Genomic DNA, 26,515 nt, shown 5'->3' with positions numbered 1-26,515 from the left:
GCTGCTAAACATTGTTGGGTTTCATCATCAGCAGGAATGAGCAGCCACAATGTTGATGGCCTGTCGGAGGATTTCCTTCACCCCTCACACCTCCGCCTCTCCTTCATGCCTTGTTTAAGTCCTCCTTTCTGTCTCGTTGTTACCTGGAGGAGTTGTGCTCTTTCATGCTTTCAAATCCATTCTCATATTTTTGCACGGTTCTGTAGTTAAATTCATTTAGATGAGTAAAATCTAAACATAAGTACACCCTTCTCAATTCTAACCTTTAGCGATTTTCAGCTGTAAAAGATTACAGGTGATCTTATTCTCCACAGTTTTCTAAAATTCCAGGTTTTCCCAGCGCTCTCTGCCCCTCACTTCCAGTAACCTGCCCAGTATCCCAGTGCTGTTGAGTGGATCTGAAGTCTGCTAAATTCTGGTCTTGCATGATTAGTCAGTGTGTGATGCTGCAGGCAGCTTTGTTTTGTTGCTGAATGGACAGTTCCGCTGAGAGCACAGGAGACGAGGAGGAGCAGAGGAGGCGGGAGGGGACGGTGAGCAGAAGGGAGGAGTTGGGAAAAGAAAAAAAGCAGAAGGATGCCGTGAAAAAAAAAAACGAGATGAAAGCTCAGGGAGAAGTGTATAAAAGGAACGGTGGGGAAGAGATAAATGAGATGGGAGAAAAGGCTGGAGCTGAAGGGGGAAGCAGAAATGAGCAGAGGAGGGAGGACGGTGATGCAGAGGAGAGGAGAGAAAAAGGAATGACCTCTCCTCCTGTGGAGAAGGAAGATAACTGTTTGGAAATGCTGAGGTGGACAGAAGCCATATCGTCCACCGACACAGCACCTGCTCGTCTGCCTCCTCCCATTCATTGACCGACTTTGTACTGTGGGCATCTGTGAGCTTCACTGTGTTTGCCTTGCCTGTTGAGGTAATATGTGCATTTTTATGCACACAATACCATTTTTTCCCCAGCCCGTACGATAGCGGCCTGAAATTTTGCAATTGGAACATGGAAATACACAATAAACCCTTGAAGTCCTGCATATTGCACCACTTTAATACATGCATGAGTTGACAGCGTTCATCACGTTTTTCTGGAAGGATGCACGCAAAATTAGGGTCTTCAATGGCATCCAGGTCAGAATTCTGAAGTCTCAGAAGCTCAGATCACTGCGTCTTGCTGGATGGACACAATGACAAACAGCACCGACTGTCTGATCGGACGTTTACTGTATTTTCCGCATTATAAGGCACACTGGATTACAAGGCGCATTGACGGCTTTTGAGAAAGGCTTTTAGGTGCACCTTATAGTGAGGGAAATGCTGTATTGTGAGATATCTGAACAATATTTAAATTTTTAGAAATGTCTTTGTATCCTAACTTCAGGCACAGATTTACCGTCGACACTTTATTACCATAAACCAAATTCTAGTGGCAACAGCTTTTCACTTCAAAGATTGATCGAACAAATGGCTTCAATTCTACAAGGAACAATACTGAAAATGTAAGTTGAACAGAAATGATGCGACATGTTTCTGTGTTCTTTGCACCTCCCTGCGACAGACACCAGGCTCTGGCGTCATTCGTGTGAGTTGTGATGGTGTTTGCTACTCGTTTCGTTTATCCCCTTCTTTTTGAAGCATCAATTAAACATTTTCCCCAACAAAATTGACCTTTTGCTGAGCGTGAACATCACAGTATGTTCTGTTGTTTCACTAACATACGTTTAATGCTAAGTAGGCACAGCCGATAACATAGTGCTGACAGTTTCTCTTGGAGGTGTTAAATAACTGGATTCAAATCCCACTTTCTCCTGTTTAGACGAGGTCTATTGTGTACGTGTGTATCATTTAACCCAACATATTATCACTATAAGCCACGATGAAAGGTGTGACAGGCTTCAGGCCACCTCCTCAGACATTCCTCAGCACCTCCACAGCCCATCACATCCTGCGTCTGTCCGATGGCTGTAGACAAATGAGAACAACAAGAAAATGTGGAATTCATCTTATTTAGCATGGGAAAATATTTTTCTGCTCTCTTGTTGTTTTGTCCATATTGTGCTATTCTGTATGTTTGTAATAATGTTTTAGATGGAGTAAAGCCCACTGTCACTGTCGACAGCGTTGGCTTGTTAGCGCTGATGAGGCGGGTGAGCGCTGAGTGCTGTAGGGTTGATGGAAAGACGAATCTGCGGTATTTTTCTGTACCACATGTGTCTGAATTCAGCAAATCTCTTTTGATATATTCAAGGTTGTACACTAAAATGAAAATATGACAACGCTAAGCCCCCCAGAGCTCCCTCTTCACCGGCGCTAAGCCGCACTTCCTCTTTCATTGCCTTTCTCCTCACACTATCTCATTCCTTTGTCCAATAAGGAATTCTTCTTTTGTTTCTGTGCCTAATTTTTCCTCTTGCTTCCTTTATTTGTAACTCCACATGTTTCCAGTCTCTCCCCCCCCTATTTCACAAATGGCCTGTTTGATAGATGATTGGAAGAACACAAACACGCAAACACTGAATTAAAGAAGCACCTTATCTCTCCTACCAGAGACTCTTCGCTCATGCTGATGAATAATATATGGAGATCGAGGCGTGTACACAGACACACACACACACACACACACACACACACACACACACACACACTGGTGTTGCTGCTGACATGGGCTTTTGTGTGCTGTGTTTTTACTGTCTGTAATACAGCCTCTACGTGTGTCTGCGCCTGTGTGTGTGTGTGTTTGTGTGTGTGTTTGTGTGTGCACACGTGCGCTCTGCTGACTGCTGTCACTGTGGAGCGATGTGGAGTCTCCAGGGCCAGGCGATGAATGGGAGTGTTGTCATGAGTCGGGTCCAGCTGCCTTTTTGTTGACCTCGTGCTGCGTGTTCCGCTGTTCCACCAATGGCCGCTGCGTGTCGGCTCAGGCTAGCCAGCCCAGCTGGGTTCTTGCGGTTCTTGCAAACAGAACTCCTCAAATCTGAGATGGAGTTAAAACGTTAATGCCCGTGATCAGGGTGTCAACACATAGGAGAATACTGCTGATGGTCAGATGCAACGTAGACCCGTGTGGATGTTGTACACGACAACACACAGTGGACACATACAATAGCAGAATTCACTTCATTTACATGGATGAGCGTGTGTATGTGTGTGTGTCCGTGTGTGTCTTTGCGTCTTTGCCTTCGAGGCATGAAGAGAAGGTGTCTACTGTGCCAGCGTATCGCTATAACACGGTGTGAGAAGTGTGCTCGGAAAAATGCTGTCAGGGCAGGATAATTTTCCTCCAATTTCCTTCAGGATATGGTGTCGGCATGAATGTACCTCCCAGCTGTATGGCGCACACATAGTGTGTGCGTGTGTGTGTGTGCGTGTGAGAGAGGGAGAGATATATCTGAATAAACCCATTGTTGAGTGTGGAGATCTTTCTCCCCCAATTGTTTTATGCATGTATACTGGTCTCACTAGCATACACACACACACACACACACACACACACACACACACACACACACACACACACACACACACACACACACACACACACACACACACACACACACACACACACACACACACACACACACACACACACACACACACACACACACACACACAAAGTATATGTCTGCGTTAATGTTGGTTATGCTTAAGGCATAATGTCCAAGAATATTCCATAAATATTAAATGACATTTGAGACGCTGGTGATGTGTTACTGGTTTTTCTATATGGTCATGTCTGAGCTTGCGAGGCAAATGGTTTAGTCAAATGTTTTGTTTAAATTTTGGTTCTTAAAATAAAAAAAACCAAACATTAGTGTTATTCTTTGATTTCCTTCTTTATTTTTTCTGCCAGCCACATTTTTCTTGGGGTCCAGCTGTTAAAGGTCTGAAAGCCACATTAGCTAGCGTTTTGTATAGTGAGGTGTGTTGTTGTGAGGTTGTCCTGGTTTGCAGGAGAGCCAGTGGGCATGCCTGTGCATAAATGGTTGGGTTTATAGTCTGGGAGGCTTCATGCGTCTCCTGTTTGGTGTGACTCCTCTTCACGCCCCATGCAGGTTGGCTTACGGAGTCTGACAGCTGCCGTCTGTGAAACATCCACATCTTTTCTTTCTTTGATGGAGAAGTAAGTGAGCAGTGTGTAGACCTTCAAAGCGTGGCAGTGAAAGCCACCAATCAGAGCCGTTTTACTGGCACAAACTGGAAACAAGCATTTCTGCTATGATGGGAACTTTCTCGGCTCCTTGATCTTGATATGTATGATATTTATATCTCTATTCAGGCTTGTAAACAACTTGTAAAAAAAAATCTGATTGTCTCTTATGATTTTAATGAGAATCGTCACATGCAGATTTTAATTTAATTAGAACTAGCCACTAGCTGACACTACAGCTAGTGGCTGAATACCTGTAGTGTCAGCATCTTTTCTTCAGTGATATATCCCAGTCGATGTGTGTGACTTTATCCACAGCGCATGAGTCTTTATTTTCATCGCCTTGCTTTTATAATTATTACATTTATTTAGTTTTGTGTGATTATTTTATTTGGAACAGGTCAGTAACACTCAGTGGTAAGGCTTAGTGTCTAAGGCATTGCTGTTTCTCTCTCTACACTGATCTGTTATGAATGCATGTGTATTTTTCATACATTCTTAGTCTGAATTCTTCAAAATTCAGCAACGAGTTACATTCCTGCAGAGCTTAGACAACGTGTGGATGTATTTATGCAATACGGAGCATCACCAAAATTTGTTGGGTTCTTGCTTGTCCCTGCCCCATCCTTTCACAGTGTTTTGTGGAAATTATTTACATTTTTTCTAGACTATAGTAAAAACAAGTACATATCTCAAATCTTTGAATTTAAAATCGCTGTTGTCATAGTAGGAGAATAAATTGACACCGAGGGCATTCGCTTACAGTATTTTCATCAGTAGTTTAAATATATAGGAAAGCTTCCATTTTACTCCACACAACTTTCAAGAGTAAGAATGTCAGACTAAACTAACTCATTCCACCATTTATTTTGCAAAACTTTTTTTTTTTTCCCCCACAAGAGATAATAACAAAACCACAGCAAGGTTTTGTGTATTTTTGGATACACAGTCACACAGACATGCTCTCACCTCCCTGAGCTGCATCAGGCATCTAAATGGGAATCTGACTGGAGGTAAAAATGTCCTAATGTAAAGCAGCCCAGCAAACACACAGCCTGACAGGCCAGTTAATGGGGAGATGAAGGGATAGGACGTAATAGGCAGCAGAGAAAGAATAGTATATTTATTTAAGCAGGGCAATATTTACCAGCCTAGACAATATCAGATTGTGTTTAAATCGGCCTTGATGTTACTCACAGCATCAGTTGCCTTTTAGCGCTTATTTAATTCGACTCATTCATTATCCCCTGATTGTGCCAAGAGTTTGATTTAGCTGCTATCACAGGTTGTTTCTACAGCGGCAAGAGCCTCACTTGAAAAGCTAAACATAAGACTCGTTTGTGGGATTGGAGCCAAGAGGGGCCCTCCGTCGCTGCCACGCACCACGATCACCAAGGATTGTAAAGGAAGGCACCGTGTTTAAAATGAACGTTATTTGTGAGAAAGAGAAGTTGAGGGTTGCAAATGATTTTTTTCCCCTCTGTCATAAAGTTGAATAGCTCTGTGCTCCATGTGACTCAGCTCACCACTTTCCCTTTAGTTCTCGTCCAAGGACATTTAAAAGCTTTCTCTTCCTCTCTGCACTCTCTACCACCATGGCAGCAAGTCTCCAGAGTGCAATCGGAACAAAGCTTTATCTGTCTTAATTTGTTTATTCCGCCACCCCCCTTCCCAAGTAGATCTTATCGTGTTTTAGTGTTTGTCCCCACCTGCTATGTAGAGCGACTTATGAAATGACTTCCCTCTCGGTCGTTCCCGATCTGTGTGTGCAGAGGCTTTTACACACACAGATCACACACACTTCCTTTATCTCTTGTCATTAAAAAATTAAACTTGTTGACCAACTCAACCCCCCCCACCCCCCAGCTCAAATTCCCATGGAGACCAAAGAAAAACGGAAATGGAAAAAAGTGAGCTTGAGAGATTGTCAGAGAGAGAGAGAGACAGACATAAAGATGGAGAGTCTACTAAGTCCCCTGATGTGTGTTGAGTGGACACTGGCACATTAATCCTACTTCAGCTTCACACAGTAAAGTAAGGACCTTGGACTGCCCTCATCACTGGACAGACGTGTCCCCGGGGGGAGAGGTCAGGCCATCATGGATCAGAAAGGCTTAAAAATACTCGGCTGGGCTGTGTGTGTGTTTTTTTATTTGTCTGCTGTGAATGTTTGTCCTGGGTTTTGCTCCATTTTACCCTAAATGTTGCATTTATTAGAATTACACAAAATATAGGGATGTATATATACACCGTAGAAGTAACACGAAGCAGAAGCATTTGTGGCCTACACTGGAAATAAAAACATATTTTAAAATGTCAGACCAGCCTACGCACTTAAGAGAGGCCCAGGAGAGGTAAACTAAGGTATACTTCTACAGGGAGAAATATACTTCAGCTGAAATGCCTCAGTGAAAAAAAGAAGACAAGTGGCCTGTCAATGGGAGATAAACACAGCGATTCTAAACAATAGTTTGACATGATAAACCTACAATTTAAAAGAGATTGATAGGAGAAGGAATTCTTTTTTAAGGGCTTATGGCTACCGGTATTCAGGGAGTAACCTTTTGAAAACACCCCTTATTGCTCATTATTGCTGACCCAACATCTCCAACATGGCAGCCAGGGCAAAGTTTGTGGCATTCCTGGTGTCTTTGTTATAAAGACTGTGGGGAGCAACCCCCAAAGTGAGGTCCTGGACAACTAACGCTCCTGGATGTTTCAAGAGCAATAAAAAAGAGCAATGATTATGATTGTTGTGAACTGCATCACGTGACCAGAGTATTACATTTATGGTCACGAGTGTGTTGTACAATAACATGTGATTGCATTATTTTAGTGTTGTTTGTCCGGTAATTTTGACAATTACGATTAATCGCAAATATCATATTGTATCATTTTATATCATTTTCACTGAGGGCCACATCAGCATAATGGTTGTCCTTAAAGGGCCAGATGTAACGTATAAATGTAAATAAATGTAACTCAATGTAATGTAACTACTCAATAATGTTAAAAAAAAGGCTGAATTTATTCCTTATTCAAGTTACAAACATGACAGTTGCATAGATTTTTTCCCCTGCTTGTTTCTCTGTTATAACATAAATTCTCTTAATATTAAACCCACAGAACTCCATCACTCCAGGATCAAACTGTCCAAGAGAATAAAGAAAAATAACATCAAACACAAGCTAGGATGTTAACTTAATTACTTACTTAGCTTAATTACTGCATTGTGGGAAATGTAGTGCCTGGTCAAAAAGCAGGCACTTGACCTGTTTATTTTTAGACGTGCTGACCTTTTATGCTCTCGCGGGCCACATAAAATGATGTGGCGGGCCACTTTTGGCCCCAAGGCCTTGAGTTTGACACACGTGCCTTAAATGATTCCGTTGCAGTTTAAGGTATGCAATTAAAGTTTCATCAGCTTTACAACTTTACACAATTTCTTCTTTGTTCCATAAGCCAGTGATGTCAGAGAGAATACGGGGCGTATCAGCTGGTCTGATTGGCTCGTAAGCTCTGAGATGAGGCAGTGAGGAAGAGCGGTGCCAATCAGAGGAGAGAAAGCCGGGTGGTGAGAGGAAGGAAATAGTGGACGGAGTCTTGGCATCGATACTAAGTAGTGAAATTTAATTGTGTGTGTGTTTGTGTGTGTGTGTGTGTCTGTATGTATGTTCAAGGGGCAGGAGGTACGGGGTTGACTTGGATCAGAGCCTGCTTCTAGAGCCAACATGGTGCTTTTCCTGTTTCAGTGGAGAGAATAGTCCAATTCTCACCCCCAGCCTTTTCCTGAGATATTTTCTTCTTCCGGTCCTGGAGTGGGAACAGACCAGACATGGCATAGAAACCAGTTTGAAGCAGAACGGTTAATGTACCGGTATACAGTACATGAAACTTCTAGAAGTGAGGGGGAGGACAAGGTCCACGGAATTCATGTTTGATTTTTTTATTCTATGCAGGATCATCTATGTCTGCAGCCTGTCATTCCATTCTAGAGATTTAAACATTCGTATATACTGTACGTTTTCAGAGTGACTCAAAGACAAGTCTGTGGCATCTCAGGCTCTAATCTGCTCCCCGGTCTGTTTTAACAAATCCAGAGTTAAGTTGTAGACTATTGTTGCAGCTGCTAGTTTCCTCCAGCTGCCAGCACCCTTTCTACGGTCACTCAGTCCTGCCTTAAGCCAACAGTTGTGTCTTCCTGGTTTACAGTAGGCCTGTATGGCGTATCATTTCCTCATCTGAGTCGCCGTGTGCCTACGTGCTATTGTCATGTTGCTGGACAACCGATGCCAAGTAAAGCAAATCAACCCACGCCACAACTTCTGCTTCTTGTTCATGGTTCTCTTTTCCCATGACTGGTCTCTGAAAGAAGCCCATCTGATAGAATATGATATATTCATATCTTTATACAATTAGTTCATTATACAACTGAGTGATATGCAGGCTCTGCACAAACTTAACGTCTCAAAGCTTCCAGTGTGTAGACTGCTTTATAAACTCATCACTGTATGTGTTTTATTACAAAGAGAAATGTAAAACCAACTCCTCAGGCTTGTTGTGTCTCCCTTTTCCTGCCTTTATGCTCCGCTAATGCCCCTATGGCTCTGGTGTTATACTACACAAGGCTACACAATATGCAGGATGTGTACATTGTTAAGACGTTTCTGAACCACTTACGACTTAACAAGCTTCACACAGCTGTGAAAAAAGAAGGCTGTAGACGTTGGCATCGTGTTCTCTACGGTGAGAAAAGATGAGCACCGTTGTAGGATGTCTCGTTTCCTTCAATATTAAATCATCCACTCAGTGCTCTGATGCTCCCCTCATGGCCGTATCATGTGAATACGTTAAGGCCAATGGTGATAACATTAATCTGTTGGCCGTGTGATGATGGCTCTGTTTTTATGATTTCTCTTGCATTCTCAACTTCTGTGCCAAAAAGCAAGTCGATAAGAAATAAGACAAGTGTATTCACAGCTGCAAACTGAATTCCACAGAATTAGCATCTATTTAAAATCACATGTAATACGATTATGTATAAAGAAGCCAATTTTTGTCATAGATGCACAATAACATACTTTCTAAACGTGGTGAAAACTGACTTACAATGAAAGGCTGTTCTGACTGTGATATACTGTAGACACAACCAACTGGCCGGTGTCTCATTAAAGCCCAGCTCACACTACAGGGTTTCACCATCCTGACCGACTTTGAAACATAACACATCTCTCAAATCTCAGACATGCACACAGTATAAGATTAGAAATTAATGGAAGGGATAACACATTGCAGGATTTCATTCTCACGCCCGGGGGAGCCTCATATAATGAGCAGACCTCACTGATATTTAGAGTTACAAAGCGGATCATTACGTCAAACATGTTTAAAAAATCAAAAGTGACCATAGTGTACCCTAGAGCAGATTGGAAGGAAAATGCCTCACACTACCAGAGAATCTGGGCTCAAACAGCGACACTGACCAAAGTCCCCCGACTAGATATGCCCCCCTGATCGAGGGGTGGATCACGGTGAAATTGGACCATTCTCCTGAAGCGTGAGCCTGGATTAAGTGAGCCTCACTGGGCAGAGCTTGGCGGGATTCATCACTGCCGGAGCCAGGGACAGAACTGTGCAGAGCAGTAAAGTGTGGGACTGTTGTGGCAGTCCAGTGGATGTCTGGAGACTGATTTAATACCGATGACAAGGCACAACTCCTGTAACCTCTCTAAGAGCCTGTCGGCCCTTTCCATTCAGACTGCAGAGGGAACCCAGGGGTGAACTCCTCCAGTAGTGCTAAAAAGTGACATGTTAGCATATGCATACCGGGTTTGAGCGTGCATTCCGCATTGGAACATTGAAGAGACTATTTTACCGCTAGGAGCCATTATATCATGGAACGGTTAATTAGTTTGTCTTACTTTAGACACAAGTCAAGGTACTGCAGAAAAACAGAAAGAAGTTCTTGGAAAAATACACCAGTAGTGGAAGAAAGAGACAGAGGAAGGTTTGGGGGTGGGGGGAGACCTCATAGCCATCTGCCTTTGTGCCAGCGGTTACTGTGGCAACCAGTAAAGAGATATTAACTTTAATTTACACTCTGGCAGGTTCAGGTGTTTTCAATTGTCATTAGATGTTTTTCTCTCTGCAGTGACTCACCCATCGCTGGCAGCCGTCCTCCACTTTATTCCGGGCTGCGTTTTGTGTGCTGTGTACATTTCTTTTAGATGCCTCAGAGGGTGTTTGCGCAACTTAAGTAAGACCCATTGTGAGGTCGCTTCATACAGAGGAGACGCCGCGTGACACCGTTGTGCCTTTTAGACGTCGAGGAGGAGTGTTGTTGTCGGACGACCCACCGAAAGAGGAAAAATGTGATAAGAGAAGGATTTCAAGAGGAGACCGATGGAACAGAAAAGAATTGATTGAATGAACTGTAGAGAAGGTGGAGAGCAGAGAGGTGGAGAAAGTGGTTGTCATTCCCTCTTAACAAGAGCTTATATCTTTCATGTTGAAGCTTGTCAGGGCTCTAGCGGCAAGAAGTGCAGATGAGCGATTGTAAAGTAGCCCTGTCCGTGTACCATTAGCCAACCACAAGTGCTAAGCACTTACCAGAAGCTCCTTGTGTTAACCTCCCTCCCTCCTTCCTCACCCAGCACCGACTCCCTCTTCCTCCTCTTCTACCTCACTGAAAACTGTTCTTGTTGTAAAATAACATTTTTCATGGTCTCGTTTATGATTTCAGGCACTTCTTTTCTTTCCTGTACATCCACATTTAGCGAACATTTGCCCTCTGTGGCTCATTCAATTTCTGTCTCATTATGTAGACTTAGTATTGAAAGGTTTCATTTAATGATGGAAAATAATTTACTTTTCTTTCAGTCGTTTAATAAAGATACCCCACCATTGTGCTCTTTGGTCTGCAGACAATAGAAACCTTTCAAAAACCATTTGTTGTTTCAAAATCTGCAAGAATTTTCTAAAAGCTGGTCAATTTTTTTTCTCGGTTAGAAAAGCATTAAATTGAAGCAATTGCAAAAAGTCAGTATATTGATGTTCTGGCTGTTTCTACTATTTGAATGGTTTTGTTTGCCCTCAGCCTGTCAGAATCAGTTGGCGGTGCAGCATTGGTTTATTACTGATGGCTGCTTTATTAGCCTTTCGCTAAGCAGGGAAGGATTGAGGGGATTGACTGGAGATGTGAGTGGAAGTGGCACCTATTGACTAGTTTGTCTTGTGCCAACTGGTGGGGTGTGATGATGCTATAAGGATACCGCTGCTTACACCAGCCCATTAGCGCCTCGGCTTTGCACACGAGAGCATGAAAAGCACAGGCTGGCGTTCACTGTGTCGATGCACAAGTGTATACCACATTTTCACTGCCAAGACTCTTTCTTAGCTTCCCAAGCGTTCCGTTGGAACTGGCTTATGTTTTCTTCCACTTTCCTCTTGACCCCTCGATCCTCATTATTGCAGTTATTTTCATATTTAATTGGGATTCAGTTGTTCTTCAACACTTCTGATGGCAATGAAGAGAAAAAAAACCCTGCTTTGAAACACTTAATTAAAGCATCAGTAATTTAAGCAGCGAGCAGGTGTGTCAGAGGGCATTTGTATGTGTTAGAGGAGAATGCGCCGTATACATGTCGGAGCATATGGTGTAGGTGTTGGCTGCTGGTTTGTATGTGTGATGACCATCTGTCACCTAGTAACAGTTTGGGTGATCTCTAGATGATGTAAATCTCCCCGCAGAGATCATAAGACCTGATTATACGTGAGAGCCGCAGGTCGGAAGTCCAGATGGAAAGACGTGAGCCACGTTATCCAGATTATCAGATGGAGAGGGGAAAATATTGTTTTCTCGCAGTTAAAGAGAAATAAATGTACAGTATTTCAAACGCGGCTACATTTAGTCAAATTTATCTTGGCTGATAGCGGTAAAACACATTGTGCTTTATTTAAGGTTCTCACTCTTATTAATTCTCAATAAAGTAATATTTCTATATGAATGTGGGTTTCATTTAGTTTGGGAACAAAGACCAAGTAGAGCTGTTCATCCACTGGTGTGCCCCACACATAAATAAATACAAATGATGTATGACAGTCTGTATTTTGACAGTTTCTTTGAAGTCAAATTTCCCAGCATCAGCTATTTTGCGCCAGCCATTCTCCTCTTATCCTTCCACTGTCTACAACAGGAAGCAGGACACGCATTAGACACAGGTGAGCTCAGCCCACGAGTTGTCAGATGGAAACTTTCAGTCATAATGAGGCGAAACAATAGAAGCTTTGAGGCTGCCGTGAAGTAGTTGTGCCAAGCGATACTGGAGAGTTCAGTCCGACCGTCTCGGCCTTTGCAGCTGTATAAGTGACAGAAATGAAATGCTGGTGGCAGCAGCAGCATCACTTCAGGAGCGAGCACAGATCCCTCCTCAGTAACCGTCTGGAAAACACACCCAGCCCATCTATAAAGCGTCTATCCCCGCTGAGGGTGAGCTCTCCACTGTAAATGGGTAATAATGACTATTAGATGGAAGGTAATGTCACCAGTTGATCTCGCGCACTCATGTTGTATATTTATGCAGATGAATTTTCTCTCTCTGCCAGTGGGAAATGTAAAAAATTTTGAATTGTATAATATTTTATTAAGACATTCTCTCTCTACATGAGCCTCCTGTGGTTATTCAGGAAATGTTGAAATCCTTTTCTGGCCTTTCATCGAGGAAATCTATTATGCTTGATTTTTCTTTTCCTTTTCTTTCTTTTTTTTTTTTTTTTGTAAACACAGGATGTGTTGGAAACAATTTTAGTTCTGATAGTTTTCTTCAAATGAAGCTCAGGCCTCAGTATTTAAAGATGAGGGGAGCTAGTGGCTCTGAAGTCAAACACACACCTACACAACATCCCTGCCGACCTGATTACACAAGGAGTTAAACTTTGAGGCTCATTCAAATGACAGATTAGCAGCTGTGCTTGAAGACCCCCCCCTACACCCAATCCCTGTCCCACCATAAGAAGGGAGCAACAACATTCTGTCATCCGGAACCACAAAGCTGCTGCGTGTTTGTGTTAAAGAATGCAAGAACGCCGTGTCTCCTGTGGAGTGTGTTGGACATATTTGCGTACTGCATCTGCCCGCGCTGCAGCTGTTTATTTGTGTTGTTGCAGAAGAGCAGGACAGCTGTACTGGATGTCTGAATCTGTGTATACAGTTGTGCTGATGTTGACAAGCCTTCCAGCAGGAGAGCAAGGATCAGATGTATGCTAATATTACAAGCAGACTAGTCTGCTAGTTTGACAGGGGCTGGGTGGCGAGGTTAGGTATTACCGCAGGAGAAGATGGAGCTCGGCAGAGATATTCTAAGGCTGAGAAATATATGAACAGGAAATATAGGGAGAATTAGGTGAGGGCCAAGGGGCATTGAAAGAAATGAGAAGTGAGGCTGTTCATGCCTGGCAGAGGGAATTAAGTGGGAGGGAGAATCGAGGGCCACAGATGAGCTTTTGTGCCAAAAGAAAACATAGAGGCGTTTCTGTCTTTCCGACCGCGCAGGCAGACAGTTGTTGTGGACGTTGTTTATGTTGTGCAGCCCATCGAGCAGATTTTTCTACCTACCAAAGTGTGTAGAAAGGCGAAAAAGCTTCAGACAATTACCGTACATTTGGCAGCATCCAAAGGAGCATTGCAGTTTTTCCGCACATTAAGGCACACCTAAAAGCTTTTAATTTTCTCAAAAACCGACGGTGGGCCTTATAATCCAGTGCGCCTTATATATGAAAAGGGATTAAATAGGTCATTCTTTGGAGGTGCTTCTTATAGTCCAGTGCAGCTTATAGTGCGGAAAATACTGTATTGTTTTCATTCTGGAGTGTTTTATAATGTGTTTGAAGAAAAAGTAATAAAATGTAAAACTACTTTTAAAAAAATTAGCTGGATGAAGATGGCCAATGCAGGTTCTATGTAATCAGTATTAAAAATGGAGTTTTTAAAATTGACAATCATACATCTTATTAAAAAAAGAAAGAAAAGAAAACATGGGAAGATTTGAGAAGGAAAAAATATTTTGTCAGTTTTGTATTGATTAATCAAACAATCGATTGATCGATTCCTCTTCTTAGACCAATAAATGAGTGAAAATCATTGTAGAATCAAGGTTCGTGACTAAAATCAATCACTCAGTTGTGCATGTGCTGCGTGTCAGCATGTATTCATGTGCTGCTCCTTTCTAGCTATCGTTGTCTACGTTTCCAGCACATTATATTTAGCAGCGCTATCAGAGGCCTTCTTGTTCAGTTGAAGAGGTTAAACCACGGTGACACACTCCTCCCTCACCATTCTTGCTCTCTCCTTCCACCCCCAAACAGGCTGCTCAACCTTTTGAAGATCAGGTCTTTATCAGACTTGAACCTGACTCTTTCCTCTGTCGCTGCTCCCTGAACTCATCACTTATAGTCTAGAATTTCAGATAAATCTGCGAACACGGTCTCTCCATGTCCTCTCTTATTCCTGATATCCTGCATTCCCGATTGTTGACTAAATGTTTGTTTACTGTCTTTGTCCCTTCGTATCCATTATTTTCTGCTCTTATCCTACATCCTTCCTCCTTCTGTCTGTCTGTCCACCTCCCTCCTCAGGGGGTCTATCAGTGTCTCTGCAGTACCAGGACTGGAGAGGAAGGGGAAGTGAACTCATAGCTGAGAGCCCGTCTACATGGCACTTTGCCTTTAGGTTACTTTAAACTGTAGTTCACAGATAACCTGGGTCATAACCGGCATGTATGGAATGAATTATATATTGTATCATTGACTTGTTGCACATGTGTGGTTCTGTTGCTGCAGAGGATCACCATAGTGAGGGACCATTCTCTACTTTACCTCTGTATGTGAAGGTGCAACAGTCTTATTTTGGTACATCTCTGCATCTCTGATTGTTTTTCACCTGGTTATATCCTCATTCAATCAAATTGCGTTAATGGACAGTCAGCATATTCATAATCCAGCAAATGTAAAGATGGAAAAAGACGTAGCTAATCCATGTTGTTAATAATCCCAGCTGTCCTTGATCCCAGTCTGGGTGGTTGATGGGCTGTTCAACATTAGTACTTCTATGTGCAGATGACAGAATGATTAACTGCGTATTCTTGATCATCTGGATATCTCAGCTAAAAATATCGTGATGGAGAAGCGTTAGATCAGCGTTAATATTCATGAATGTTCTGAAGGTTGCTCAAAGCTGTTTCTAGTTTTTCTCTGATAGATGAATTATCATGTAAATAAATGAATATTTAAGTGAACAAGTCTGCATGGATTTTATCACATAACACCTGATTGCTGCAGGATTTTTATTCGATTTAGCCATGAGGTTATGATCAGGTTCATGTTTTAATGTCAATGGAGGCGGTACACACTCTAAGGTTTGCCTTGTCTCATATAGGAAAAGAAGGGCTGCTTTTGGATTTTCTAGTGTGTTTTGTGCACATTCCACGTGTGAAATGCATTACTAATGGGGCGAGTGTCGATGTTGTCTTTCGGTGAGTGCACGCATACAAATTTCCTCTGTCTTTCCATGCTGTATTTCCTGTTTGGTGAGTGATAATTAGATGTGTTGCATTTGTGGAAAGAGACGGTTTATTCTGTTTGCATCATTCTCAGATTATTTAGGTGTGTGAAGCGTCATCAGTTCAGACGTTATTAACTCTGATTATAAATAATGGTTTCACATGTATTCCTACATGGCCTCATGTTTTCGCCCTCGTCTTTATCAGCCTTATTTTAGTGCATTCATTTGCAAGTCTTTCTGCCCACATGTATTGCGTGAGCACAAACCTGAGCAGGAAGGAGAATCAGTGTAAGGACTGCCCCACCCAATGCTCAACCCAGTCCCCTGCCCACAACCCCTAGTTTCTCACTAATGGACCACAAGCCTCCAGAGAGTGGGATAACACAGGGGGAGGAAGATTATGGTAAAGAATGATGGAGACGGAAGGGTAAGACTGAAAAAAATGTTGACAGATGGAGATGAAAAATCTATATGATGAGGATAATGCTGTGGGCGAGAGCACAGGAGAAAATACAGGAGAGCCGAGCGGAAGCACGACTGGTTGCACATTTGAATCCTGCAGTTTTTGACTGAATGGGAGCTTTAGAGAATAAGAGAAAGAAGGAACGTTTCCCTGCTGCCTTTCTATCATCATTATCACTGTCACACTGCTTTATTACTATTTTATGGCCTTTATTTCTGTCAACTCTAGCCTTCCTATATGTCTAAAGCTGAACAACCAGAGGGCGTGCTGAGAAACCACATATGTGGGCCTCATTTGTCCTTGATTTGCAGTTTTCAAGATGAGCTTTATTGTGTTCAGTAAAATGTATCTGATGGTTAAACATTGTGTAAGTTATTAACTTGAAGACGATTACCTTGATAGGTCTAAGCATCCCTTCAAATGAGAATTCTGTCAGCATTTCATTTGAATTCGATTAGAAAAATCCATCCTCTCTTCAGCTTCCAGTAAAAACTGTTGTGCTCCATCTTTCACTCACCTGTTTAACTTCCCCCAACTGCTGTTCTGGATGTTTTCTCTTTCTGTCTGTTTCCATTTCCCTCTAAATGTACCTCAAGCTGCTGGCTTACTTTTGTCTTTGTCATGTAGTGAGTGTACGTCCGCCTGATGAAGACTACAGAATGTTTCCTCATTAGCTGCGTCTTTCTTGCTGACTTTTGCGGCACTTGTTAATGATGAACTTCACACCTGTCATCAACGTTGGTTTCAGGCCCCGTCCACACGATGCCGGAACTTTTTGAAAACAACAACTTTTTTGTTGCATTTACACCTTCCGTCCACACGACAACGCAGATATCCGGAACGAAAACGCAACTTTTTAAAAACACTGGCCTAGGTGGATCTTTTTAAAAACGCTGATGTCTTGCCTGCGACGAAAACCGCTGTGACGTCATATTTATGAGCCCGTGTGTGCAAACATGATGGATGTACGAACCTTGTTGATGGCAGCATTCTTCCAGGCTTTTTGTGACAACAAAACACGGAGGATTCCTATTGGATAAAATTTGACTCAATACTGCCACCACATGGTTTGGCATGCTTATAGCCGTCTTCGAAAACGCAGTGATGCGTTTACGTGTGGACGGAGATTTTTTTGAAAACGCAGTCGTGTGGACGCGAATTGTTTTCGATGCGTTTTCAAAAAATTGCGTTTTCAAAAAATTCCGTCATCGTGTGGACGGGGCCTCAGGCTACACTCCTATTACCTCACAAATGAATCTTTATCTTCTTCTCCCCCCCGTGTCCTTGAGACACTTAGTGACCTAGAACGGTGGGGGTTAAGTCATTGTGACATTGCTGTCATACGTGTGTTTAGACTGTTAGATTAGATAAACTTGTCATTGCTTGTAAGAGAAAAAGCAAGGAGACATGTTAGACCCTGAACCTCACCTCAGCCCAGCCCCTCTTCCCTGAGAGGATTCCAATGTGAGTCTCACATGACCCAGGCCACTGACCCTTCCTGTCTTTCCCCCTTCCCCCCAACTCATTCTGCCTCATACTCCCATTTTCTCCATATGCACAAATGCCTCACCGTCTTTCTCCTCCCCCCTCCTCTTTCCTGTATCTATTCCGCCTCCTCTTCTTCTCCCCCCTCTCCTTTTCTGCACCTCTTGTTTCAGGGTCAGAGGTAGATGCACCACATGTCCTAACCTATCTCTGCTTCAGCCCAGAGTAGCCCCCGGCTTAAGACAGCAGTATGCTGTTGGACATGCGTATCAGACACCAGACCCTGTGCCTATAGACAACAGACCTGGGAGACCGTATTCCTGAGCATTTAAGAACTGGACTGCTGCAAGCAGTCTTGTTGAGCTTAGGCAGAGACTTTATATATCTGCAGAAATAGGAACTGTTTTCCTTAAATGGCTGCATCTACTGTGTATTAAATGCTGCTCTTACAATCCTGCCAGTAGACAGGCCACTGAAACAAGCTGAAGTGTTCAGTTTTAGTGTCGTTTGCTAAATTTGTATTATAGGTCTGTCGGTTTGCCTTGGGCACAACAGTCAGTCCCATGATGCATTTTTGTTTTCCATTATAAGGTGCTACTCTGTTCTAAACATCACATCTTCAGACTGAATCCTAAATGGCCCCTTTGCTCCTTGAAATGACCGACCAGAAAAAAAATTGCATTGGGTCTCCTGTTTTCCATTCCTTTTGAGGATATTGCAAACAGGCCTCAGCGCTTTCTCTCATACACACAGCCAGCCTGCACTATGTTAGTGTACTTGTTGACTGTCACAAAATGTGTATGAACTTGCAGATTCACACACGGCATTCACACGTAGGAACATTGTAAGACAAAGATGGAGGTCAGTGAAGCAGATGTTGGCAAATGCATCAATGAGAAGGTTAAGCACGGCTAACCTCCAGGCCCATAGGGACTTAAATAGAGTTCGACTTTATTTAATCCAGACGCTCACATGTGGTCATAAATGTGATCCATTTCACACACGACGTGCTGACCACCAGAATGTTTCATAAGATAAAAATGATTTTTTTTTTCTGTGCGTATAGAGTTGTGCATTTTTATATGTAAGTATAGGGGTCGCTTGTGCTGATGTGGGTTTACACGCTTGCTTCCATGATTATTTGTGTGCAAGCTGAAGGCAGCCACTTCAGGTTTGTCATAAAGGTTCATTCTGTGTGACTCACAGCAGTACTAGAGCTTATTAGCTCCCCTGTATGTATTTATTGAATGGATTTCACATGCCACCTTTTATTTTTGTCTGTGTATATTTTCAGATGGTTACATGAATCAATTAGATGCATCTGGGTGAAGCTATCATTATAATGTAGGGGGCAGGGAATGTAATTCAACAGAAATTCAGCCGTGGACTCAGCATCCACTGGGATTCGGAATAGACTTTATGATCAGCATCATTGTATAGAAGCAATTAACAACAACCGCTATGTTTCCTTGCACGGTTTATGATACTGATTATTAGAGGGCTCTTTTTATATGATGTGTAATATTTAGAGTGTTCTTTGCTCCTGGCAGTGTTGTGAGAGGTCAGCCACTAAACAAACTCCATTCTAAAGTGGAAAAATGTATTATAGGCTCATATTTTTTTGCAGTAAAATCTTCTGCTACACCACCACTGACTGATTTGCCCCAAGCAACTGGCACACTTGTCATTCACTCAGACAACTAACCCTTGATGAAGTCATAGCGTAGATATCCATGCACAGAACTGGCCACATCCCTCAGTGCACATTCTTCATCTTCTGTTTGAATACTTGAATGCCAGAGATTTCTTACTATATTGTCCTTTGCTCTTTGGGGAGACAAGAAAATCATGAAATTTTTTTTCTTCTTCTTTTTTTGGTGTGCAAAATGTGATGCTGCAGCTTTTCTTTAGACATGCTGCTATTATTGTTTTCTGCCATGTTGATTCTGCCATGTCTACACCACATTCACATTTCTTTCCTGGGAAATTGTTGAAACAAATCATAGTACATACCTTTTGATATTGCTTCCTTTTTTTGCAGACAAGTAGAAAGTAAAAGCAGTGTAAATTGTTCTTTTAATAAATTCCATACTTTTAAAATTTTTGTCTTAACTCCGCATTTTGAGCTTTGATTAATGGAACTCAATTTATGAATTAAAACAAAAATCCAACAGGATATTTCACTGGAGTCAGTTTGCCACTCCTACCACCCTCTTTAATTGACTACCCCAGTACAGTACTGTACTTTCAGGTTCCTCTTTATGCATTCAGTGTTGTCCAAAAACCTCAGTTCAGTGCCAATGAAGGCTTCAACTGCTTTTTGTTCTCTCTGTCAAAGAGTTATTTGTGATTAATAGTGGTTTTAATGCCTTTTTTACAACATTAATGCCTCAGTAATGACATGTAAGCAGTGTTCTGAAATTGCTGGTTGTCTTTAAAGATTTTTATTCTTTACAAATTAGGCTGTCAAAGAGAACTATTCCATAAAGGGAGCATCCTGATCCCTCTTCTTCTCATCATTTTTATCCTCCACTATGAACGAAGTGAGGAAAGAAATATAGGAAATGGGTTCTATCTGTCACATTTTCCTTTCTGCTGTATAAACTGTTTCACATTTTTTAAATCAAACCTTCTACATTTAACAATAAAGTAAATAAGTGGTTTTGCTTTTTAGGGAGTTTCTTCCCCCCATGGTTGCAGTTGGACTAATGTGGTGTCATTTCCAGGGCATAAATCAAAAACTGTTCAGCATTTACTAGTAAAACTCACACTGTTGCTGTTTGCTGCTTAGCCGCAATATTGTTTCTTTGTTTTTCTGGTTTGTTTGTCGACTCATTGAACTTAGGCTCATTTTGTGAGTGGGATCTGTCACAAATGACTGATTCTGGGTTGTAACTCAAAAGCCATTGATTATTTTTTCACAAAGAATTCTGTGAGGTGCCCTTTGATATTTCATAGAATTTTAATATTTTATTCAACTCTTCATTTATTTCATTTTGAAAACCTTTTTATCAGATCCAAAATGAATTTAAAAAAGCAATTAATAGAGAAAACTCAAAGACCTTTTTTCGAACCATCTTTCAAATAAAGTCAGCCGTGGTGAGACCTCGAGAATTGCAGGCTTGTTTTAAGTCCTCCACTAAAGCAATAACTCATGCTGACAATTGCATTCAGCTGTACATTCCCTTGCTTATTTTATTCTCAGATAATATCACTGCATCTAGTCTAGATAATGTTTTTAGACATTACTGGTACTATTACCCAACTTAAATCTGTTGGCACACTGATGCTTTTTGAGAAACAGTCGAGTCCAGTCAGCACAGTCTTTTTGAATGCAGATGGCTTTCCCTAGTTGGCCAATTAGTTGCTTTGGATACAAGTAATACAAGTTTTCATCTTCTTGTGTGTATTTCGTTCGGGGTACAGTGTAAGGAGATTCGTGGGGTGTTTTCACAAATGTGTGGTAGTGCATGTGTTTGCATCTACATTCATCAATCTTCTGCAACAGTAACAAACCCCCACAACTTACTTCTGTCGCTACTGGCAGAAATTGAAAGAACCATACTATTGGATGTTACATGATATGCCAAAGCCCATATCTTGGCAAACATAGGGCTGAAGTGGTGATGGCACTATTGTTAGCAGTGCAGTTGGGCCGTGAAAATGAAATATGTTATATCATAAAAATGTATTTTTGCTGAGCCACATTTGGGTTAATTAATGTTCAGCATTTCAGTAGCTTTGCTGCTGACCTCAATCTTTTCAGGAAACATCCCGTGGAAAAAACAGGATCACAGATTAAACATTATTAACAGCGAGTAAGCTTAAAGCAGGATTTTAAATGAGAGCCACAATAGCTCTCTAATTTTAAAACCTGTCATTGGAATGTTTTTGTAAATCTCAAGATTAATTATGTTTTCTCTTTTTGTGCGTTTCTGTCTCTCCTCCTCTCTCTATCATGCAGGGGCAGACATCAGCCCAGTGAGCTACTCCTTGCATGGAAACCCTCCTTCGTTGGCAGCCCTTTCCTCTCCGTAGAGTTAGCAGCCAACATGGCAGGATGAGCCTCTGCCAGCGATGATGATGGCCAAAAAGCAAGATGTCCGGGCACCCATCTACAACCTTGTCGTGATTGGGCTGTCCGGCACGGAGAAGGAGAAAGGCCAGTGTGGTGTGGGCAAGTCCTGCCTGTGTAACCGCTTTGTCCGGCCAAGTGCGGATGACTTCTACCTAGACCATACCTCTGTTCTTAGTACAAGTGACTTTGGAGGCCGTGTCGTAAACAATGACCACTTCTTGTTCTGGGGAGAGGCAGGGCGGACAGTGGAGGAGGGGCCAGAATGCCGTATGAATGTGGTGGAACAGACAGAATTCATCGATGATCAGACATTCCAGCCTCACCGAAGCACAGCTCTCCAGCCTTACATCAAGAGGGCGGCTTCCACAAAGCTGGCTTCTGCAGAGAAGCTAATGTACTTTTGCACAGATCAGCTAGGGCTGGAGCAGGACTTTGAGCAAAAACAGATGCCTGAAGGCAAGCTAATGGTGGATGGTTTCTTGCTTTGCGTGGATGTCAGCCGGGGTATGAATCGTAGTTTTGAGGACCAGATGAAGTTTGTTAACAACCTGTACAACCAGCTAGCCAAAACGAAGAAACCTGTGGTGCTTGCTCTCACTAAATGTGATGAAGGAGTTGAGCGCTATATTAAAGACTCACACACCTTTGCTCTAGCCAAGAAGAACCTGCAGGTGGTAGAAACTTCTGCACGCTCTAATGTCAATGTTGACTTAGCCTTTCTTACACTGGTTCAGCTAATAGACAAGAGTCGGGGAAAGCCCAAAATTATCCCTTACTTTGAATCACTAAAACAGCAGAGTCAACAGATTGCCTCGGCTAAGGACCGCTATGAGTGGCTGGTAAACCGAATTGTGAAGAACCACAATGAAACATGGCCCTCTGTTAGTCGCCGCATGCATGCTGCCCCTGAATATAAGGACTATGTTTTTCTTGAAGGGACAGCTAAAGCCAAGAAGCTCTTCCAGCAGCATGTGCATAGACTTAAACAAGAGCATATAGAGAAACGAAGGAAGGCGTATCTAAGTATGCTACCACAGTCCTTGTCTGTACTGTTACCAGAGTTGGATGAAATTGACCACTTGAGTTGGTCTGGAGTTCAGAAAGTCCTTGAGACGAAGAGAGATTTCTCTCAATGGTTTGTAGTTCTAGATGACACGCCTTGGGAAACCACACCACACATTGATAACATGGAGGATGATCGAATCCCTCAGGACCTCTTGGAAACACCCGCAGCAGAAGCCATCTATGAGACTCACTTGGAGCAGTTAAGGAATGAGCGCAAACGTGCTGAGATGAGATGGGAGTTCAAGGAGAAGTTAAGTGTTTCTCCGTTCATCACACCAGGGAAACCTTGGGAGGAAGCCCGAAGCTTCATCATGAATGAAGATTTCTACCATTGGCTGGATGAGTCTGAATACCTGGATATCTACAACAAACATCAGAAGGAAATCATTGACCGAGCCAAAGAAGACTTTCAAGAACTGCTTCTTGAATACTCTGAGCTCTTCTATGAGCTTGAAGTAGATGCTAAGCCAAGTAAGGAGAAAATGGGAGCCATCCAGGAAGTGTTGGGTGAGGAGCAAAGATTTAAAGCCCTGCAGAAGTTGCAGGCTGAAAGGGATGCTCTGGTATTGAAACATATCCACTTTGTCTATCACCCCACAAAAGACACCTGCCCAAACAGCCCCCACTGTGTGGACAGTAAGATAGAACAAATACTGGCCTCCAGATTCCCTACTCGCTACCCATCAGAGAGTTCAAGACTTGATGGGGGCAGGGCTGAACGAATAAATCTTGTCATTCTAGGTAAAGATGGGTTAGCTAGAGAGATGGCAAATGAGGTAAGGGCCTTGTGCACTAGTGATGACAGGTACATGTTGGAAGGCAGAATGTATGAACTAGCCCTTCGTCCCATTGAGGGAAACGTACGTTTGCCTGTCAACTCATTCCACACACCAACCTTTACACCTCATGGCTGTCTTTGTTTGTACAACTCAAAGGAATCCCTTTCTTATGTTGTTGAGAGTATAGAAAAGCTTAGGGAATCAACCATAAGTAGAAGAGACAGGGAAAACAGCTTAGCCCATCTCCCACTGTCCTTACTTCTGGTCACCAAACGGGGCTTGGGGTCCATAGGGGACATCGGGGGTGAGACCGCTCAGACTCTTATTCATCAAGGGCAGCAGGTGGCTGGAAAGCTGCAGTGTTCTTACTTAGACCCTGCTTCTCCAGGCATGAGCTATGGGCGCAATGTCAATGAGAGACAGATCAACCAGATGCTTAAGGGTGTCTTAGAATTGAGGAGAAGCATAGGGAGTAGTTCCCCTCCCTTACCAACTCCATCCTCTGCCTTCAGAGACTCTCAGTCCCAGTCAATGCTAGAGGCAGACCTGAGGATAGTCATGTGCCTGATGTGTGGAGACACATATGACCTAGACCAACTACTTGCCCCTTTCCTGTTACCTCAGCATTGTCGTCCTGCATCCAGTCTTAGCAGTGGCACTTCTGTTTTGCTGGATTTCAGTATAGGAGGTCAGAGGCAGAACATTGAGCTGTCACTGCTTTCCTTCCATTCTTCATTTTCTCTCCGCAAGACCAAATTGGTCCATGGCTATATTGCAGTTTACTCTGCTAGGCGCAAGGCCTCTATGGAAACATTATGTGCTTTCTTGTGCGAGGTCCAAGACATTATCCCAGTCCAGTTGCTAGCAGTTGGAGAGAGTCAGATGGAACTCTCAGATTCTGAGTCGGCAAAGGAGCAGGTCAGTCAGGGAGACGAACTAGCCCATGAAATAGATGCCAGATTCAACACAGTAATATGTGGACATGGTGGGGTGGTGGGAGGGCTTCATAAGATTGACCTTTTTCAACCCTTTCTCAAAGAAGTGGTAGAGAAGCGCACGATTGTTGAGGCCACACACATGTATGATAATGTTGCTGAGGCATGTACCAATGAGAGCATCAGCCCTCGCTGTGGCTCTCCAAGTCCAGTTAACATTCTCATGGACTCAGAGGATGACATTGATCCATCACCACCTTACCCTACGCTAAGGGAGGAACTCACTTCGCATTTGAAGCTGTCAGACTTGGAATCAAGTGATACATTTTCTGTAATTTCTGAACTTAGCACCTTTGAGATCAAGCTAAACAACAAGGTTCCTCCACAAGTGAAGCCTAAGCCTGTCCTTAAGGTTAACCTCAGCCCTTATATGGACCAGCAGGGGGGCACCAACCGCCGCTCTTTGCCACAAGCGGTCACCTGGGCTCCAGGTAGTGATGGAGGCTATGACCCTTCAGATTATGCAGAACCCATGGATGCTGTGAGTAAACCACGACCAACAGAAGAGGAGAATATTTACTCTGTCCCTCATGACAGTACACAGGGTAAAATTATTACCATCCGTAATGCCAACAAAGGTCATGCAAACGGGAGTGCTGGGGGAAACGGATCAGACAGTGAGGCTGATAGCAGCTCACTGGAGCGCAGAAGGAAGTTGTCTGCTATTGGGGTAAAGCCTAAACTTTACAGAGACAGATCCAAACGGCTTGGCAAGTTCAGCAGTTTCAGGACGAGCTTCTCCTTGGGCAGTGACGATGAGATGGGGGGTCCACCTAAGGCCAGCCACGATGAGGGAGGAAGTCAAAAGGATAACTCCATTGAAGAAAGTGAGGACCCAAAAAGGAGAAACATTCTTAAGAGTCTGCGCAGAAATACAAAGGTAAGTGTTTGTGCGAACAGCTGTTCCTATGAAATAAAACTAACATTTATGGGTTTTATATGCAATATTCTTGTCTAGACAAATTATTTGAATTTAATTAGATAATTTGACTTTTTCCAAACACAACATTTAACAAAGACCATTACAAAATGTTTTATACTTATTTTGGAAACAGTCAATTGCTGAAGTGACTTACTAAAGGTTAAATATTGTGTGTTTATCACCTTTTAAGTATTCTGGTTAGAAAAGAAACACTGTCACTTAACCCATACCAGAAGGCAAAATGTCCTACTGGGATGGGCCATGCTGCACCTTGTGTTGTTTTATCTACTGTATTTTATTGTGCACATGTACATAGCTGCATGTTTGCATCCAGTTCACCTTGGAATTATAGCTATTCTAACACTTAAAGAGGAATTTAAAGAGGACATATCTTAGAAAATGTCATAAACATTCTTGATGTTCAGTAAACAAAACTACAAACAAGCAAAATAAAACAGTCATCTTTAATTGCGATTTACAAAGCTTATTACACAACTTGAATCCAGCCTCACATGTGATGTGGTTGCAAACTGTTAACAACCTTTTTGCCACTGCATTTTTCTGCATCCAGTTAAGGTAGTATTATTTATCGTTCACTGTTATAGTGCTGCAATGAAAGAAGTGCCAATGCTGGTCAAGAGTTCGATTCTTCCCCATCAGCTTAGCTATTCTGCTTCCTTCCTTTGGTTCTCTCTTGGCGTTATTTGTCTTGCTGATTCATACATTCTGCTGGCATTCCTCTGACATTCTTTCTCTCTCACTCTCCATTACACCTCCCTCCTTTTTCTCTTCTTATTTTTCTGCCTTCTGAATTTTTTCTCTCTGCACACGCTGGACTGTCTTCTTTCATTTGTGTCCTCTGCTGCTGTTCCCCTCGTCTCTTCATTTATGTGTTTGTCTCACATGTGATGTGATGCTAATTTTGACCTTGGACTTTTAAGCTTATCAGCCTGGCATACTATTCATTCACACATGGTGTGACACAGACATGCCAGTTAAATTTGTGTGACAGTTTCTTATATCATAGATACACAGT

General features: G+C 42.5%; 1 protein-coding gene across 2 annotated transcripts in view; it reads left to right on the top strand.

Moving 5' to 3' along the window:
* Positions 1-26,515, top strand: part of arhgap35a (Rho GTPase activating protein 35a) — a 61,082-nt gene that overhangs the window by 15,492 nt on the left and 19,075 nt on the right. For both annotated transcript variants that reach the window (XM_068316941.1, XM_068316942.1), the window contains exon 2: positions 21,605-25,437. In XM_068316941.1, coding sequence (XP_068173042.1) covers positions 21,718-25,437 — 3,720 coding nt within the window. In that variant the 5' untranslated portion in view covers positions 21,605-21,717. The remainder of the gene's footprint in view (positions 1-21,604; positions 25,438-26,515) is intronic.

The sequence above is a fragment of the Antennarius striatus genome, chromosome 6 (genome assembly GCF_040054535.1).
Source record: "Antennarius striatus isolate MH-2024 chromosome 6, ASM4005453v1, whole genome shotgun sequence".
NCBI lineage: Eukaryota > Metazoa > Chordata > Actinopteri > Lophiiformes > Antennariidae > Antennarius > Antennarius striatus.
This window is presented reverse-complemented; position numbering and strand designations above follow the sequence as displayed.